Genomic DNA, 20,093 nt, shown 5'->3' with positions numbered 1-20,093 from the left:
AAGCGTCCCACATGCCACAACTAGAAGGACCCACAACTAAAATATATAACTATGTGCTGGGGGGATTTGGGGAGAAAAAGCCGAAAAAAAAAGAGAAGATGGGCAATGGTTGTAAGCTCAGGTGCTAATCTTTTTTTTTAAAAAAAGAGTTATTTGTGTCATATGTGACGTATGTTCCTTGTTCCAAGATGGTATACAACCACTCTGTACACCCTGCTTCCTTGGAGAGCTTCCTTCCCTAGTAGACGTTCTCTCCTGGGCTATATTGTCCTTAGGATTGGCTCGTAATAAACTCACCCCAATTTGATTTATAGATTAATTATGGATTATTGTGTTGGCAATACTTATAGCTGGGGTTCTTAGGCTGATCCCTTAGGTGGTATGCCTGCCCATCCTCCCATCTCTCCTCCCGGATTTCCACCTCTCATCTTCGTCATGTACAATTTTACTGTCTCACTGTCAAGAGTATTATCATTTCCATTCAGTTCTGAAAACACAATCAAGTCTGTGTGTTTTATTCAAATGCTGACTCTAAACCTGAAAATGAATAAACAGCAGTAAGACCATGTAAATATTGCTCAGTCTAGGAACAAGTGTGATTACATTTATTGGATTACATTTATTTCTCTACAGGTCCAATGTCATGACTGAAAGGAATTCTCTTTTCTTTGTCTATCAAGTGCCTCAAAACATACTGCGTTTTAGTTTTCTTTGTATTATGGAAACAAAATAATACACGTCTCCTCTTTAATCATGAAAAACATGAAATCACAAATACAGGGTCCAGCCCAGTGGTGTAGTGGTTGAGTTCGTGCACTCCGCTTCCCCTTCGGCCGCCCAGGGTTTGCCAGTTCAGATTCCTGGCACAGACCTACACACCCCTTATCAAGCCATGCTGAGGCAGGCGTCCCACACATAAAATAGAGGAAGATGGGCATAGAAGTTAGCTCAGGGCCAATCTTCCTCCACAAAAAGAGGAAGATTTACTGTGGATGTTAGCTCAGGTCTAATCTTCCTCCAAAAACCCCAAAATACCTCCAAATATGAATCTCTCTTTCCAGGATCAGCTTTTATTCAAGAGAAATTGTGAAGTAATTATTTTGAACATAACATCTTTGTCCAAGCCCTTGGTGATGAATCACTTAGCTGATAAGAGAGGAGGAGTGTGTGGGATATTTGACACAGAGCTACCTAATCAGATGAAAGCACACACACTCACATCAAATTAAAACTTGTTCTGCTCCATAGTAGGTGGCAGATTTCCTGGGTTTCTTTTCTTGCCACTCAATACAAAAAGCAAGGAGACTTGCTGGAGACAGTTTTATTCCTCCCTCAAAACATAAGCCTTTATGATTGTTAGAATTCTAAAACATGTTTAGATTGTTATGAAAAGTCACAAAACTTGACTGTTGGAAGAGATTAAGTGTTGATTGAAGGTCGAGCTTATTGTTAAGTATTTCAGTTGTGACTGAACTTAAAATGAACTTACTGGGATTCAAAAAAATTTTCCCCCCGAACTAAATTGTTTTGTTCCCTAACACTATAAATGGTCAGAATCACTTTGGGTTTTTAAATCTGCTGCCATGATTTGCATTACTATTTTTTAGGGAAAAAATTGATGTAATTTACATACAATAAAATTCATCATTTTTAAGCGTATAATTCAGTGATTTTTAGTGTAGTCACAAGGTTGTGCAACCATCACCACTATTTAATTCTCACGGAATGGTTTTATTTTCATATTTTGATTAAGTTAAATCTATGCTAATAGTTCATCTTCCCATCTAGAAACACGTTATTCAGTCGTAGCCAATTTTTAGTGTGTTCTGAAGTCCTTTTTATACCTAAAAGAAGGTGATTTTTCTCCTAACTCCTTTATTTAAAAAGTTATCAGATAAAGAGCATGCCTCCGAAGGGTGTTTGGACAATGTCTGAAAAGGGAGCAGTAGGAGTTCCAGAACAGTCTGTCTTCATGAATTTCAGGCTCTCAGATGGGCTGAGAGACCAATTATTTTCACTTTTCCCACTCTGTAAAAAGAAGAACTTTTTGTCCTTTTCCTAGTCTCTCTTGGGAAAGAGGATTTCATGGACTTATTTCCAAGCATTATTGATCTATCTCCCATCCTGGAATATTTGTGTCTCTGTGACAACGTTTTAAGAAAACAAATAATATCTACATTACAGTATAGTTGTTTCTATGTGTATCTTTGGTGTCCCCAACTAGATTAGAAACTCCTTAGGGCAGAGAACATGTCAGACCCTCCTTCAACGTCTCCACAGGAGCCCGCACAACACAGGACACAGAGCCGGCACTTAGCAAATTTTAATGACTTGCTGTGTGGCTGTACAGCTGCTCTGGGCTGTTTTCATGTTCTGGGAAAAAGGAGACCTTTGAGTTCTGACTCTGCTGCTTACTAGTGCTCTGACAATGGAAAAGTTATTTAAGAATTTCAGAACCTCAATTTTTGAACTATTTTGAAAAATGTTACACATCTTCAAAAGAAGAGGATAGTAAAATGAACCCCCAACGTCCCCACCGTCTTCCTTCAATAATTTTCAACATATGGCCATACTCTTCTCATCTACACACCCATCTGCTTCTTATGCACCCTATTCCCAGCCTACCGTTGAATTATTTTAAAACGAATTCCAGATGTTGTGTTATTTCATTTGTAAATATTTTAGTATGTAGCTCTAAAATATAAGGACTCTTTTTTTTCTCCTGCAGCTGTAAGTTCATTGTCAGACCTAATGATGTCATCAGTCACTCCTTAACATCATCAAACTCCCAAACTTGCTTAGATTTCTCTGATTTTTCTCTCACCTGTTTTTCATCTCATTCTCTTTGTTGTGTTGTTTTTACAGCTGGCTTTTTTGAATGAGGATCCAAACAAGACCAACTCATTTATTTGGTTGAGTTGTCTCTTTTAGTCTATAGGCTCCCCTTTCCTTTTTTTTTCTTGCCATTTATTTATTAAAGAACTTGGGTCATTTATCCTATAGAACTTCCCACATTCTGGATTTTTCTTATTGCATCCACATGGTGCAGTTTAACACATTTCTTTATCCCCAAATAAATGGGTAGTTACAGAGGCTGGATCAGTTTCAGGTTTGATTTCTTCTCACGAGAATACATCACGGTGACGTTGTGTGCTTCCCTCCTGTTGCATTTCATCGGGAGCCGCATAATATCTGATCATCTCTCTTTTAGTAGCATTAGGATTTTCCATTTTCCAAACTTCTCCATCACCCTTTCACCTCATCGTTCATCAGCCACTCGTGATCATTGCCTAGATCCATTATTTCTTTAGGGGTTGCAAAATGGTGATAATTTAATTCCATCCTTCTTTCTGCATGTATTACCTGAATTTAGAGAATAATTTTCTTTCACCAACGGTTTGGTTACCCTGGTAACCTGGTTTGGTAATTTGTACAAGAAAGACAAGATATTTACTAGTTTTCAGATTGAGCTGTTTTTTTAGTAATCTCCAAAAACGATCGAGATCTTCATTTTAGTAATCCTACGAACAATGGATTTTGATATCTTTGATGTGTTTCAATTCTTTACAATCAGTCTTCTTATTCACATATATAAATGTAATACATAATGAATTCACACTGATATTTCTAATTCAAAATTAGGATTATAAGGTTTTTACGTAACTTTGATTCTTGTATCTTTTTTTCTTACACTGAAAATCTTGGTTCCTAATATTAACGTCATTACCTATTTGCTTTGTCCTACAATATGTACTAGTATCAAAATAATGATACCAATATTATTACTGAGAATATAACTACTGAGAACAGATGAGAATTTCTGTTTATCCCACTTGCGCTGTAGAATTAAATTACTGTGTCTTAAAGTCACTTGAAGGAAATTTCACTAACTGGAAACTCAGCTTTCTTTATTTTATTTTTCTTTTGATTTTTAGGGTTAAGAATCCTTCTTAGGATTAAATACAAAAAAAGGAGATAAAAAGAAGTACTCCATGGGTTTCTGTTGGAATTAAATGAAACTGATATATGGGAAAGCACACTATTATATATGGTTGCACTGTAACCACAGGATCTATGGGAATGCAAAGTGCTGGCTATTGTAATTATTTCTCTGTATCAAAGGCCATCTTCACTCCCAGTCAGAGGACGCTATTTGTCAAATAGTCAAGAACTCACCTGGCCCCCGACTCAGGGTTCATTACTAGCCACTGGGACCAATTGTCTCATTTGACCATTTAACCTCTCCATGTTTCAAGTTCCTCATATGTAAAATGGTAATAAATTATAGGAGCCAGCCCGGTGGTGCAGCAGTTAAGTTCCCATGTTCCACTTTGGGCAGCCTGGGGTTCCCCGGTTCAGATCCCAAGTGTGGACATGGCGGTGCTTGGCAAACGCCATGCTGTGGTAGGCGTCCCACATGTGAAGTGGAGGATGGGCACGGATGTTGGCTCAGGGCCAGTCTTCCTCAGCAAAAAGGGGAGGATTGGCGGCAGATGTTAGCTCAGGGCTAATCATCTTCTTCTTAAAAAAAAAATTATAATACCTACTTCATAGATTTTCTGTGACAATTAAAGGAGACTATGTACTCATATTTCTTTTTTTCTTCCCTCCCCTACTTCCAGCAGGTAAGCCGTGTGGGGAATTTAAACCATTTAGAAGATGGCAACCAAGCAGACAGAGCCAGTCACCGTCATTAGCCTTAGGAAGTTGAGCCTGGGGACCCCAGAGCCACAGCAGAAAGGTAAGATGATCATAGGAGTCTCCGGTCTTCAAGTTGCTGCTTAATCTTTCCCCGTGTATTTACTAGTTTTTATAGCAATGAATTGGTTTTCCAACCTCCTCCAGGGTGAGCAGTAATCTACACACTTTCACTCCCCACAGAAGCTGTTCCTTTCACTTTGCCTTTCCTTGTTAGAGCCGAAGACATTCACTGTGGAGGAGGCTGTGGAGACCATCGGATTCGGACGTTTCCACATTGCCCTGTTTCTGATCATGGGCAGCACTGGGGTGAGTGCTCCTTCGCGATCATCTGCATCTCTCGTTGTTGGACACGTAGAGTCTTCCAGTGATCTCCAGCTTGGGGTTGTCCATTCAGGGAGGGGTGTGAAAGGGAGCAGCAACCCTGTGAGGTGGACAACCCAAAAATAATTTTCATCTACCTTTGGCAGGTGTTTGGTTATGAGCAAATGAATATCTGTGTCTGTATGTTGTGGAAATTCATTAATCATTTTAAAAAATGATTTAAATTGAAGTACTGAGAAGAGAGGAGAAAACTGTCATATTATTCTAAGAAAAATTAGACACATGGTCCTCAAACATTTTGTGCCTAAGAATCACCTGGGACACCTGCTGTACTTAGAGCTTTGCAGATCCTTTCAGTGGCACTGATGAAGGTTTGTTATTTACCATCTGCTATTTTGAGGAAAGAAGAGTTGACAGCTCAGTCCAGGGCTTTCACAAACAGTGGGCTGTACTATGAAACCACTACAGTTTTCCCCTTTTGTAAGTGGAGTGAGAATATGTTAAGAAGCCCATATTGAGATGTGTAATGATAGTGAGCACGAGACAATGGAAAATCTAAGACAAGTGGTCAACACAACAATGGTTTCAGGTAGGAGATAAAGATAACTAAGAGGGAGACCGAGAGCAAACTCTAGAGAGCCCAGACCCTCACCACTCAGCCAAATGGTATAAGAAAAAGGAAGACGTGAGGAAAAGGGGGTGGAGCAAAATGGCGGGGTGAGCTGACCCGGGATTCTCTCCCCTCCAAAATACAACAAAAGATTGGAAGAACTGAATTTCAGAGAATAAACATAATGCCAGCTCATTAGAGACCTACAATACCAAGAAGATGGAGATCATAAACCTTGCAGACGGCCTTGGAGGTGCTGGAACGGTAGGCGAGAACATCGCTCCCTCCTCTAGAGTCTGCGATCGCTGCGGCGCAGGTCGGGAAGGAGCGGGGGAGGGGCCGCACGACCGGGGGATCATCCAGGACTCCTGCCGCTGATTCATTGGAGACCCGCTGACGGGGGGAAAGCTTCCGTCAGAGGGGACCCTATAAATCAAGGGCCTTGGGAGACCAGAGAACAGAACTGATCTGAACCCAGACCGGTGTGTGTGAGTAACAGTCCCTCCCCCCCAGCAAAGCCAGTGGGCGCAGCCATCTTGCCCCAAGGCGGAGAGCTCATAACACGCCGCTCTCGACCCCCATCTAGTGGCGACAGGCTGTAGCTGTAACTGCAACTGAATTCTACCACCATGAGAAAAAGCCACTCCTCTACCATCCAGCAATTTATAAAAGCCTCAGACCAGAAGGAAAACAATAAAAACACAGAATTAAGTCCTGAGGACTTGGAATTAGGTAAACTAAGTGATAATGAATTCAGAGCAGCTATAATCAAAAAACTCAATGAGGTAGAGAGAAAGATAGAGAAACAAGCTGAGTTCTGGAGTTACTTCACAAAAGAGATTGAAATCATAAAGAAGAATCAAACAGAATTACTTGAGATGAAAAACACAATGGACCAGATAAAACAGAATACGGATTCCCTGGATGCCCGTGTAGACAACATAGAGGAGAAAATTAGCATAATCGAGGATAGACAGGCTGAATGGCGCCAGACAGAGGAAGAAAGAGAACTAAGAATTTAAAAAAATGAGGAAAATCTCCAAGAGATAATGGATTCAATGAGGAGTAAGAACATAAGGATCATAGGACTTCCCAAGAATATGGAAAAGGAAAATGGAGCAGAAAGTGTGCTGAATGAAATTATTGAAGAGAACTTCCCAAATCTAGGGATCAATGGAGAAATGTGTGTAGAGGAGGGTTTTAGATCTCCTAGATTTGTCAATGTAAAAAGACCTACTGCAAGGCACATTGTAGTAAAGTTGGCAAATAGGAATGTTAAGGAGAGAATACTCAGGGAAGTAAGGAAAAAAAAGAGAATAACCTATAAAGGAGCCCCTATCAGACTGTCAGCAGATTTCTCTACAGAAACCCTACAAGCTAGGAGAGAATGGAGTGATATATTCAAAGCTTTAAAGGATAAAAACCTTCAGCCAAGAATACTCTATCCAGCAAGAATTTCCTTCAGATATGAGGGAGAAATTAAATCTTTTCCAGACAAACGAAAGGTAAGGGAATTTGTAACTAAAAACCTTCCATTACAAGAAATCCTCAAGAAGGCTCTCATACTTGAAAAAAGAAAAAAGGGAGAAAGGGGACACAATCCACAGACTAGGGAGACTGATGGGTAGAACCAGAACAGGATAGCAAATATTCAATTATAGCATTAGGGTAAAGGTAAGGAAACTACCAAAACAAGGACGATCTTAGCACTCTAACTACAAATTAATAAGACGAGTTGGAATAAAAAATGAAAATAATTATTTAGGAGGGGAAGAGCAAAGGGTCTAAATCAGTATTGGTCAAGTAGGTAAGAGACCACCAGAGAATAGACTATATTATACACGAGATTCTAAATACAAACTTCAAGGTAGACACTAAAATAAAGTACAGAACAGAGTCACAAATCATAAATAAGGAAAAATCTAAGAAACCCAGCATAAGAAATTGCAGTATTAAATGGGTAGTCTAAAGCACACAGGAAAAGAAACACAGGAAAACAAGATAATGAGTGACAGATTAACAGCATTAAGTCCACATGCATCAATAATCACTCTCAATGTGAATGGATTGAACTCTCCAATAAAAAGACACAGAGTGGCAAAATGGATTAAAGAACACGATCCAACAATTTGTTGCCTCCAGGAAACACACCTCAGCCCCAAGGACAAACACAGACTCAGGGTGAAGGGGTGGAGGACAATACTTCAAGCAAATAGCAAGGAAAAAAAGGCAGGTGTTGCAATTCTCATATCAGACCAAGTGGATTTCAAAATAAGACAGGTAAAGAGAGACACAGAGGGACGATATATAATGATCAAAGGGACACTTCATCAAGAAGAAATAACGCTTATAAATATCTATGCACCCAACACAGGAGCACCAAGATTCATAAAGCAACTATTAACAGACCTAAAGGAAGATGTTAAAAACAACACAAAAATAGTAGGGGACATCAACACCCCACTCACATCAATGGACAGATCATCCAGACAGAAAATCAACAAGGAAATAGTGGAGCTAAATGAAAAACTAAAACAATTGGACTTAATAGACTTATATAGATCACTTCACCCAGAAAGAGCTGAATACACATTCTTCTCAAGTGCACATGGAACATTCTCAAGGATACACCATATGTTGGGAAACAAGGCAAGCCTCTACAAATTTAAAAAAATTGAAATAATAACAAGCATCTTCTCAGATCATAGTGCTATAAGGCTAGAAATTAATTACAAGAAAAAAGCTGAGAAAGGCACAAAGATGTGGAGACTAAACAACACACTACTGAACAAGCAATGGATCATTGAAGAAATTAAAGAAGAAATAAAAAAATACCTGGAAACAAATGAAAATGATAGCATGCCATACCAACTCATATGGGATACAGCAAAAGCTGTATTAAGAGGAAAATTCATCACAATACAGGCACATCTTAACAAACAAGAAAAATCCCAAATAAGCAACCTTAAAGCACACCTAACTGAACTAGAGAAAAAAGGACAAATGAAGCCCAAAGTCAGCAGAAGGAGAGAAATAATAAAAATCAGAGCAGAAATAAATACTATTGAAATGAAAAAGGCAGTAGAAAGGATCAATGAGACAAAGAGCTGGTTTTTTGAGAAGATAAATAAAATTGACAAACCACTAGCCAGACTTACAAAGAAAAAAAGGGAGAAAGCTCAAATAAACAAAATCAGAAATGAGCGAGGAGAAATAACAACAGACTCTGCAGGAATACAACAGATTATAAGAGAATACTACAAAAAACTATATACCAACAGAATGGATAACCTAGAGGAAATGGATAAATTCTTGGACTCCTACAATCTCCCAAAGCTCACTCAAGAAGAGGCAGACAATTTGAACAGACCAATCACAAGGAAAGAGATTGAAACAGCAATCAAAAAACATCCCAAAGAATAAAACCCCAGGACCAGAGGGCTTTCCTGGGGAATTCTACGAAGCTTTCAGAGAGGATTTAATACCTATCCTTTTCAAGCTATTCCAAAAAATTAGGGAAGATGGAACACTTCCTAACACATTCTATGAGGCCAACATCACGCTGATACCAAAACCTGACAAGGACACCACGAAAAAAGAGAACTACAGGCCAATATCACTGATGAACATAGATGCAAAAATTCTAAACAATATTTTGGCAACCAGAATTCAGCAATTCATCAAAAGAATCATACATCAGGATCAGGTGGGATTCATACCAGGGACACAGGGATGGTTCAACATCTGCAAATCAATCAACGTGATACACCACATCAACACACTGAGGAATAAAAACCACATGATCATCTCAATAGATGCAGAGAAGGCATTTGACAAGATCCAACAGCCATTTATGATAAAAACTCTGAACAAAATGGGCATAGAAGGAAACTACCTCAACATAATAAAGGCCATATATGACAAACCCATAGCCAACATCATACTCAATGGGCAAAAACTGAACCCCATCCCCCTGAAAACAGGAACGAGACAAGGATGCCCTCTATCACCACTCTTATTTAACATAGTATTGGAGGTCCTGGCCAGAGCAATAAGGCAAGAAAAAGGAATAAAAGGAATCCAAATAGGGAGGGAAGAAGTGAAACTCTTGCTGTTTGCAGATGACATGATCTTATATATAGAAAACCCCAAAGAATCCATTGGAAAACTGTTAGAAATAATCAACAACTACAGCAAAGTTGCAGGGTATAAAATCAATTTGCATAAATCAGTAGCATTTCTATACTCCAGTAATGAACCAACAGAAAAAGAACTCAAGAATACAATACCATTCACAATCGCAACAAAAAGAATAAAATACCTTGGGGTAAATTTAACTAAGGAAGTGAAGGACCTATATAATGAAAATTACAAGGCCTTTCTGAGAGAATTGGATGACGACATAAGGAGATGGAAAGACATTCCATGTACATGGATTGGAAGAATAAACATAGTTAAAATGTCCGTTCTACCTAAAGCAATCTACAGATTCAATGCCATCCCAATCAGAATCCCAATGACATTCTTTACAGAATTAGAACAAAGAATCCTAAAATTCATATGGGGCAACAAAAGACCCCGAATTTCTAAAGCAATCCTGAGAAAAAAGAACAAAACGGGAGGTATCACAATCTCTGACTTCAAAACATACTACAAAACTACAGTAATCAAAACAGCATGGTACTGGTACAAAAACAGGTGCACAGATCAATGGAACAAAATTGAAAGCCCAGAAATAAAACTACACATCTATGGACAGCTTATCTTTGACAAAGGAGCTGAGGGCATACAATGGAGAAAAGAAAGTCTTTTCAACAAATGGTGCTGGGAAAACTGGAAGGCCACATGTAAAAGAATGAAAATTGACCATTCTTTTTCACCATTCACCAAAATAAACTCAAAATGGATTAAAGACCTAAAGGTGAGACGTGAAACCATAAGGCTTCTGGAAGAAAACGTAGGCAGTACACTCTTTGACATCAGTATTAAAAGGATCTTTTCGGACACCATGCCTTCTCAGAGAAGGGAAACAATAGAAAGAATAAACAAATGGGACCTCATCAGATTAAAGAGCTTCTTCAAGGCAAATGAAAACAGGATTGAAACAAAAAAACAACCCACTAACTGGGAAAAAATATTTGCAAGTCATATATCTGACAAAGGCTTAATATCCGTAATATATAAAGAACTCTCGCAACTCAACAACAAAACATCAAACAACCCAATCAAAAAATGGGCTGGCGACATGAACAGACATTTCTCCAAAGAAGATATACTGATGGCCAATAGGCACATGAAAAGATGCTCATCATCGCTGATCATCAGGGAAATGTAAATCAAAACTACACTAAGATATCACCTTACACCCTTTAGAATGACAAAAATATCTAAGACTGATAGCAACAAATGTTGGAGAGGTTGCAGAGAAAAAGGAATCCTCATACACTGCTGGTGGGAATGCAAACTGGTGCAGCCACTATGGAAAACAGTATGGAGATTCCTCAAAAAGTTAAAAATAGAACTACCATATGATCCAGCCATCCCACTACTGGGTATTTATCCAAAGAGCTTGAAGTCAGCAATCGCAAAAGTCCTGTGCACCCCAATGTTTATTGCAGCACTGTTTACAATAGCCAAGACGTGGAAGCAACCTAAGTGTCCAGCAACAGACGAATGGATAAAGAAGATGTGGTACATATATACAATGGAATACTACTCAGCTGCAAAACAGAACAAAATCATTCCATTTGCAATAACACGGATGGACCTTGAGAGAATTATATTAAGTGAAATAAGCCAGCGAGAACAAGATAATCTGTGTATGACTCCACTCATATGAGGAATTTACAATTATGGACTAAGAACAGTTTAGTGGATACCAGGGGAAAGGTGGGGTGGGGGGTGGGCACAAAGGGTGAAGTGGTGCACCTACAACATGACTGACAAACATTAATGTACAACTGAAATTTCACAAGATTGTAACCTATCAATAACTCAATTAAAAAAAATGAAAAAAAAAAAGAAAAAGGAAGATGTGAGCTGGAGACGGCACATGACAAGTTCTGATGCGTCTCTCAGAACCCTTGCACTCTCAGGAGACAGTCTAGTATAGAGAGAGAGAAAGGCAAGACGTGTCCTAGTTCTACTTTTAAAATAGCCAATAAATAAAACAGGGTAGAACATTTCTTCATCTATAAAGTAAGGTCTCACCTAGGCTCCAAATTTTTAAGATTCCATATTTCAAGGAACTAGTAGGTATGAATGGGTAGGGTTTTATCATCAACTCTCCTTTCTTTCAACCAGAACATCTCCACTTCTGTTTTGCATATTTGGTTTCTAGTATGGTCATTCCTTTCATGGTCCCCTTGGCTTAAACAGTGTTGGAAACTCTCTGCATCTTTTACCTTCAAATACATTGGAAACTCTGTGTTTTCTTCCATAACAGCCCTCTAAAAAGTAAAAAGAAAATGGAGAAATTTTTTACCTCCCCAAATCAATCAAACCACCCATATAAAGGAAGTGCATCTCTATTAGTTGTTACTTATATTAAACAGAGGGTGCCATTATACTCCTCTTCCAAGCAACAATTCTTACATCTATCTAGGTAGCCCTAGATGTTCATCTCCGATTCTCGTCCATGGAGATTGTATGTCTGTTGCATATTTACATTTGACGTTATTGCGAAATGGCTCCTGCTCTTCTTTGAGTCTTTTACGGGCTGCCTCAGTTCTTCCCAGCCCACCAGCTGGGAGAGGCTTTTGACCAGGCCTCCCCCTCCCTATCTCACACTCACAAAGGAAAAGAGAACTGTTTATTTGAGTGTGGTAAACAAATACCTCCCCTGATCTTAGGGTGGGCTGTTTTGTGGATCAGGATCTTCTCATCAGAATAGATACGTTGACAGCAGTGGGCATGCCTCTTGTTCAGAGGCATTGGAGCAGTAGTTGGGTTTCAGGGCTTCATGTGACCAGGATGTGTGTAATAGCATCACAGGACTCCTGCGTCATGGTCTTCTCTAAGGTCTTCCATGAGGTCTTCTAAGACCTTCTGATAGAGTGCTGCTCCTCTATGCCCCCCTCCCTCCCTCCTGGCTGCTCCCTCTCCCATAAAGCTATTATATCAGAGTAGGACAGAGCCTTCTCTCTTATTGGCTTATTTCCTCCTAAGACCTTTTAGTAGAGTGGAGTCCTGATTAATATTGACCCAACTGCTCTATATTACTGAGGAAGATAAGTTTAATAAATCAAACATTCTTCTGAGGTCATCATGCTACCTCTTATTCATGATACTTTTGGGGCTAAAACATACCAGCTATCTGAACTCCAAACATGACTATAATACTAAGAGGGGGCAAGCCATTATGATATACTTCAAATTCCCACATATTAGCTAACATCACTATACCTTTTCCATCCCAGACCCCCAAGTTACACAAATACAAATTGTACCATAATAAGTAATGCATACAAATATGCTATTGTTATCAACAGAACATGTCCCAAGTTCATGTTTCCTCCCTTTAATTCCCCCTTTTCCTTCCTGATACCCTGTCCCTGTCAATGATGTCATTATTCATCTCTTCCTCCAGACACAAAACCTCAGAATCGCCTTTGACTTCCTTCTTTATTATCCTGCACTGAATTTCTATCATCTATTTCTGTTTGTTCTTTCTATTCTTTTCTAGCATCTACTTCATCCTTTCCCTGGGAAGTAAACTCACCCTGGAATAGACATGGATAGAGGATGATATTCAAACTTTCTATTGAAAGAAATATTTAGTAGCATATCTTACAGTGTTTGCTAAGTAGACGTTTTTTTCCTGATGATGAACTCATATTGTCTTGTACTTGTTGCTTTGTTGTTTTCTAGCTTTCACGAATCTTGCCTCCCCATCCTAGCTTCTTGAGATCAGGAATTATTTCAAAAATCCATTTGCCAGCGGTATGCCCTGAGATCTTCACTATGAAGAGTATAAAACAACAAAGCTGGGTTAATGTGGATGCTGGTGGTTAGTCAGATTCACTCCCTAGTGAAGTGACTGGCCTCCGTGCAACACCCTCACAGTGTTACAATGCGAATGCGTGGATCAGCAACGTCACAAGCGAATACCTGTCATAAATCTTTGAGGGCCTTCTCAAATCGTTCAAACTGTAAATGCTACATCCATGAAAACTAAAGTTCCATACTTCTTTATCCAACTAGCAGTGCTGAGTGGGTACACAACAGGTGCTCCCAAAGAGCGGGAGGGGTAGGAGGAGGTTAGGACTCGGAGGATGATGGACAGACAGATGTCGGAAGAAGTAACGACAGACTAGCACTTAGACATGTCACTTCCCTCCTTTTTCTTTAAGGTGGTCGAGGCCATGGAGATCATGTTAATAGCGGTTGTATCTCCCGTCATCCGCTGTGAATGGCAGCTGGAGAATTGGCAGGTGGCGTTAGTGACCACGGTGAGTTCCAGCTTCCTGTGCTGTGAATGAGCTAACTGAGGACCCAGAGATTCTGCTCCCCTGTCCCCATCCCACAGGGCCCAGAGCCAAAGGATACCTCACTGCTTGGTGTGTTGGCCCCCAAAGCTCATGAGTTTGCGGGACCAAACTAGCACTTGAGGCCTTTCTGCCCTTCCTGTTTTCCCCTGGGAAGCATAACCTTGAACTACTTATTTCCCGGCTCCTGGCGAGAGCCCTGAAGAGATAAATGTGAATCAGAGAAAATGACCCTTGAGTCATAGGTTAGTTATGGTTTAACTAACTATTAACTATTAGTTCAGATTACTAAGAGGCTACTTAGTTGGGCCATAGTGACTTCAATCACCAAATCACCCTCATTGAACTGTATTGTGTTACTCAACCAACTTTTCTCAAAGACTGTTTGGAATAACCTTATGGTTGGACACTGAGTTTTGCCACAAAGTGGAATTAAGGATATCACCCATCATTCTTTCAAAAGGTACTTATTAAGTACCAGTGAACTGCCAGTAGACTGTGTGTGTGCATGTGTGTTGGAGGGAGTACAAGCAGTTCCATGTTGTGTAAACAGAAAGTGAAGAAGAACGTGCAATGGGAGGCAAGGTTGCAGAGACAGGCGGGGGCGAGAGGTGGCTCAGAGTCTGCCCGTGGACTCCATTCTGTAGACCACTGCAGGCCACTACGCCCCAACTTGGGCCAAAGTGCACAGCCCTTCAAGCAAAAAATAGTTGGCACAAATATGTATGACACTTTTTCAAATTACCCTTTTGTATAACAGAAATCAATTTTACCTAAAACGCATCATTGACTTCATGGTCATTATGTATTCCTCATCAAATGAATATTAAAGTACACCTTTTATCATGCAGAGCTCTGCTAAGTCTTTTTGTAATCTTAAAAGAGGCTTTTCATGCATAATAATGTTAGAGGCCACACTGTGGATGATGGGGAGCCATTGAAGGGGTTTAAAGAGGGACATGGTCAGTTTCTAAGAACCCTGAGGAGAGACGGCTGGAGGGTAGATATGTTAGGAGGCTGTGGCAGTGGTGAAGTTACAGTGCGTGGAGGTGAGAAAGTGTGTTCTGGAAATAGTTAGGAGGTAACGTTAACTAAGGCGGTCACATCAGCCAAGGAGGTCAAAGAAACACAAGGCGAGGAGTAGAGCGTTGATTTACTTGGGTACTGAAGTTGGTTTTCACGAAGGCAGAACTTAGAGGGGCTAACATCCTCACCAAAAGAGGAGAGCATTTCAGGGGCAGGTTGATGGTGATGGGTAGAGGATGACAGAGTCAGATGGCAGAGGCCTTGAGGAGGATAAGGCTCCGTAAGAGAGTGCGAGTTATGGTCTGAGGCTGGCAGTGGAGAAAGCCCGAGGTTTCCCCCTGCCCCCTCAACCTTCCGGGGCTTGTGGGCAGAGAGTAGTGGAAGGCTTCAGGGGAGAGGGTGTCCCCACCTCTCACGCACTCTTAACCAAATTTTACCTGGGAATTCTCAAGTGTTTTGGGAACCAGGAAAAATTCTCCCTCACCTGAGTAACTGATCTGAGCTCTCCTCTCAGATAATGTGTATTATATGCCCAGTAGTGTTTATTTCTGTGTCTTGGAGGCCAGGAAATTTGGAGGCCAGTTTTATGCCCAATCATGGCAGCAAAGGTACAAATCTGCACTTATTCTCTTAGTTGCATTTCCCTCATGAAAATTCCTCTGTTATTAATCCTGTGGCATCTGCTCTTTTTTTTTAGAAAAGAGAGAAGGTACAAATTGCAATTAAGTGACTCTGCCATTTTTCATTTCCTGTTACACGTAAACTATAGTTGCAACTGAGAAAGTATTCCTTGTCAATCCTTGTACCCTGAGAGTGATTGCTGTGCAATTGTAACCGCTCCACAACCCGCATGTAGTGTGTCTTCGTTCCTGAGAATGTTGCATCTGTCACTTCCACAAAATTATGCTTATTTTCCTTGACTTACAATGGGGATATGTCCTGATAAATCCACCGCAAGTTGAAAATGCATTTAACATACCTAACCTACCAACCCATCATAACTTAGCCTAGCCTACATTGAATGTTCTCAGGACATTTACATTAGCCTGTGGTTGGGCAAAATCATCTAACACAAAGCCTATTTTATAATGAAGTGTTGAATATCTCATGTAATTGACTGCAGACTGTACTGATAGTGAGAAACAGAATGGCTGGACGGGTACAGCATGGTTATAGGTGTACCAGTGGTTGACACTTGTGATCATGTGGCTCCCTGGGAGCTGAGCCTGCTGCCCAGCATCATGAGAGAGGATCGGGACACATGTTGCTAGCCTGGGAAAAGATCAAAATTCAAAATTCGAAGTACTGCTTCGAATTCAGTTTCTACTGAATGCGTATGGCTTTCACACCATCATACAATTGAAAAATCATAAATCAAACCATTGTAAGCCAGGGACTGTCTGTATTACATGGTAAATTTCTGTATTCACAGCTCCCATTTCATTGGTTACCTTTATATCATTTCTAATGGTGCCTAAAGAGGATCCTTAAAGGGCTGGCCCTGTGGCATTAGTGTTTAAGTTTGGCGCATTCTGCTCTGGCCGCCTGGGTGCACAGGTTTGGATCCTGGGTGTGGACCTACAGCACTTATCAGCCATGCTATGGCAGCAACCCACATACAAAATAGAGGAAGACTGGCACAGATGTTAGCTCAGGGTGAATCTTCCTCAAGCGAAAAAAAGAAGTGGCTCCTTAATATCAGCAGTAATGTGACTTCCCTTGTTAGGTGGGTCACAGCTCAGAAGACTTCTCTAGGTGATGAAACTCATCTAAGATGTGACTGTTTCCTGCTCTGAGTTCCTCATGTCCTCCTGTCCTTTACTCTCTGTCATCCTGGCTGTGGGTCCCATCGGACTTTGGCAACTGTCCTCTGAGCTCAGTGACCACAACCTCACTAATGGGAGGGGTGCAGAATGATTTAGCAAAGAGGCAACATTTTCACCATCTCCCGGGTTTCCCAGCTCCCAACTCCACATCCACTTTCTGGGTGAGCAGTTGTTAATGAGTAACCCAAGGACTGTGGGTGAACTATGTCCCCACGTTTTGTGAATAAGAGAGTTAGTGCTGAAGAAACAAAACTTCATGTGGTGCATAAATCAGAAACAGGAGAGTCATTTTAATACTAAAAATAAGTATCTGCAGAAAAGAGCAGACGCTCCAAAAGGCAAGATGGGGAGAGAGGGAGGGAGAGGGAGCTTTATGTCTCTATGCCATCTCCCACACAGGGTTACAGAGGTCACAAGCTTTGGGGTTCACATAACGTTTGAGTCAAGGTTCGTGTTCCAGACAGGCAGTAAACAACTCAGTCTTATGAAAGTCATTTCTTTATACTGAGTGGAAAGAAAACAAGAAAGAAAATAAAAAATCTGCCACTTATGGGAGAGAATAGAGTAAATTTTAAATTTAATCTTATTTGACTATTTCCTTCACCTTTATTAATTGGCTAATTTATTATTTTTTAATTTCTTTTAGAGATTGGCACCTGAGCTAACAACTGTTGCCAACCTTTTTTTTTTCCCTGCTCAAATCCCCCCAGTACATAGTTGTATATTTTAGTTGTGGCTCCTTCTAGTTGTGGCATGTGGGATGCCGCCTCGGCATGGCCAGAGGAGCGGCGCCATGTCTGCGCCCAGGATCCGAACCAGCAAAACCAGGGCCACTGAATCGGAGCGCACGAACCCAATCACTCTGCCACAGAGCAGGAGCTGGCCCTTGGCTAATTTATTTGAATCCAGTTGCAATTTAGTCTGTTTACACAACACAGCATCTCAATAAACAAAAATATTTTAAGTCCATAGAGGCAGTTTCCTCCCTGCCTTAGGCGGTTTGTCTGTTGCTTCCTTTTATTCAAGTCTGGGAAAAAGAAAAACTATTCGTTCACCTTTCTCTTCTTGGAGGAAATTTGATAATTTCTGGCTCCGCAATAGAAACTACTTAAATTCAGGGGCACCCAAATTTTGGAATTCATCAACTGATATGATTTTTAAAAATATTGAGTGGTTGACATTAAAAATATATATATATTTGACAAGTAAGGCCATTAGAAGAAGAGAAAAAGGTAGAAAATCTTGCCACCAATTACCATCACCTTTCAAAAAAGAAGGGCACATTATTACCAATAATCAGAAAGAAAATTATTCCAGATTGAAAAGAGGCCTTCATATTTAATAAATTTAGATTTATGAAAATGTATCACATTGTCCTTATTTTTACCGTTTTGCTGAGGACTGGTTAGATTTCATCACAGATTTCATCACAGTGCAACATCCACCCCAGGACTTTCGTTTAGAAAGCATTAGCTTTTTCCCTCCCAGTCCATCCTAGAAAGAACGGTACACAGAGGAAAAGCATAGCTTTTGTCTTTCAAGCATAGATATGATGGGTTTTTTGTGGGATTTTTTTTGTTTTTGTTTTTTTGCTGAGGAAGATTCACCCTGAGCTAACATCCATGCCAATCTTCCTCTGTTTTTTGTATGTGGGCTACCAGCACAGCATGACCGCTAACAGAGCGCTGTAGTTCCACACCTGGGAACCAAACCCTGGTCGCCAAAGCAGAGCTCACTGAACCTACCCGGGATGGCCCGACGTGATGGTTTTTTATAGTTCCCTGTGGAGGAAATGTGTTTGAGTCTTCCTTATGAGGAGTGAGGAAGGGAGAGAAAGGGAAAGCAAAGCAGGCAGCAGAGAGAAACAGAGTTTTTCACTGAAAAAGTGTTAGAAATGCCAGCTAACACCTGTCCTTTGATTTCCCTGGAAGCAATCAGTCAGGGATCTGACTAGAAAGGAAAGCAGGTGGCACTGGAACTGCTTGAAGCGGGAAAAATAAGCTTCCTGAAGGCACAGACGTCGGATCACAGCTCAGGCTGACTGAAAACGCTGGCATCGTCTCCAGGTTCTTGAATTTTTTCAGGGTAGGACCAGCCACTGTGAGAACAAGTAAGGAAAAGAAGTGGGTTTATTAGTTTTGAAGAGTGTTTCTAAATGAATGATGGGTTTTGGTATTTGTTTAAAGTTTATGTTCACCTGTAGTAACATAAAGGAGACTCCTTCTGGAAGTCTCAACTTGTGTGTGGAATAAGGCAGAGCACACATGACTATATTTTCATCTTTTTCTGTAACTAAAATGGAAATTTACAATTATACGTCTGAGCAGAGTGGGCCAATGCCGTCATCTCGGATCAGAGGGGCAGCAGATTCCTGCTCCTTCGACCCCCGTTTCCACCTGGTGGCAGTGTCGCCAGGCGCGCGGTCAGCCGATGAGACGTATCAGCCTCTGATGCCTGGACGTGTGAAACAGGACTCAGGGTTGCACTTTGTGAGAACCGTTTCTTCAAGTCCCACCCCTCACGTGCCCAGTCTACTTTTAGTGAAGATGGGTGAAGCATGCATGAATTCATGCAGTGAATTAGCGGATCATAACAACTCTGTTTAGAGGATCATTTCTCTCGCCCCACCTACAGATGGTGTTTTTTGGCTACATGGTATTCAGCATCGTCTTCGGCCTCTTGGCTGACAGATATGGCCGCTGGAAGGTAGGTTGGTCTCGAAGGGTGATTTGGGATTTTCTCTCGTGTATTCCTCTGTGGCCATGTCACCCCTGCTCTTTACTGGACATTTCTCTCTGAACACCCAAGACAGAAAGTGCGGAAGTGTCCTTCTCTGACATCACAGGCCTGGGTTCCAGGCTTGCCTTCTTGTTTTCTCATCTTTCCCTACGGTCCCTCTCCCCCGACCTCATCCCCGGTGTGACGGGTACGGAGGCGATGGATGCGCGAAGTTAGCACACATTATGATGTGGGAACTTCCACATATAAACGTAAGAAGCTTCACATTAGCCAACGTTGATATAGCTTTGGAACTAAGCCGCTTGCTCAAGCTCACACACCTACTGAGATTAAACATCAGGACACGGACCCATGTCTTCTGATTACAAACCCAGATCTCTCTTC

The 20,093-nt window shown here is 40.8% G+C and overlaps 1 protein-coding gene across 32 annotated transcripts in view; it reads left to right on the top strand.

The window, feature by feature from the left end:
- SVOPL (SVOP like) overlaps positions 1-20,093 on the top strand; it is a 96,610-nt gene that overhangs the window by 6,257 nt on the left and 70,260 nt on the right. For 23 of the 32 annotated variants that reach the window (XR_011539631.1, XR_011539630.1, XR_011539633.1 and 20 more), the window contains exons 2-5: positions 4,623-4,741; positions 4,916-5,007; positions 13,984-14,082; positions 19,605-19,676. Coding sequence is in view for 27 of the 32 variants with exons in the window: in XM_070617852.1 (XP_070473953.1) it covers positions 4,660-4,741; positions 4,916-5,007; positions 13,984-14,082; positions 19,605-19,676 (345 nt within the window). In the remaining 5 variants the exon portion in view is untranslated. Of the gene's footprint in view, positions 1-4,622; positions 4,742-4,915; positions 5,008-13,983; positions 14,083-18,901; positions 19,677-20,093 lie in introns of all 32 variants that reach the window. The other 9 variants (XM_070617855.1, XM_070617856.1, XM_070617857.1 and 6 more) reach the window with 3 other exon arrangements.

Source organism: Equus przewalskii, chromosome 4, assembly GCF_037783145.1.
Source record: "Equus przewalskii isolate Varuska chromosome 4, EquPr2, whole genome shotgun sequence".
Taxonomy (NCBI): domain Eukaryota; kingdom Metazoa; phylum Chordata; class Mammalia; order Perissodactyla; family Equidae; genus Equus; species Equus przewalskii.
The sequence above is the reverse complement of the archived record's forward strand: the minus strand, read 5'-3'. Positions and strand labels throughout refer to the sequence as shown.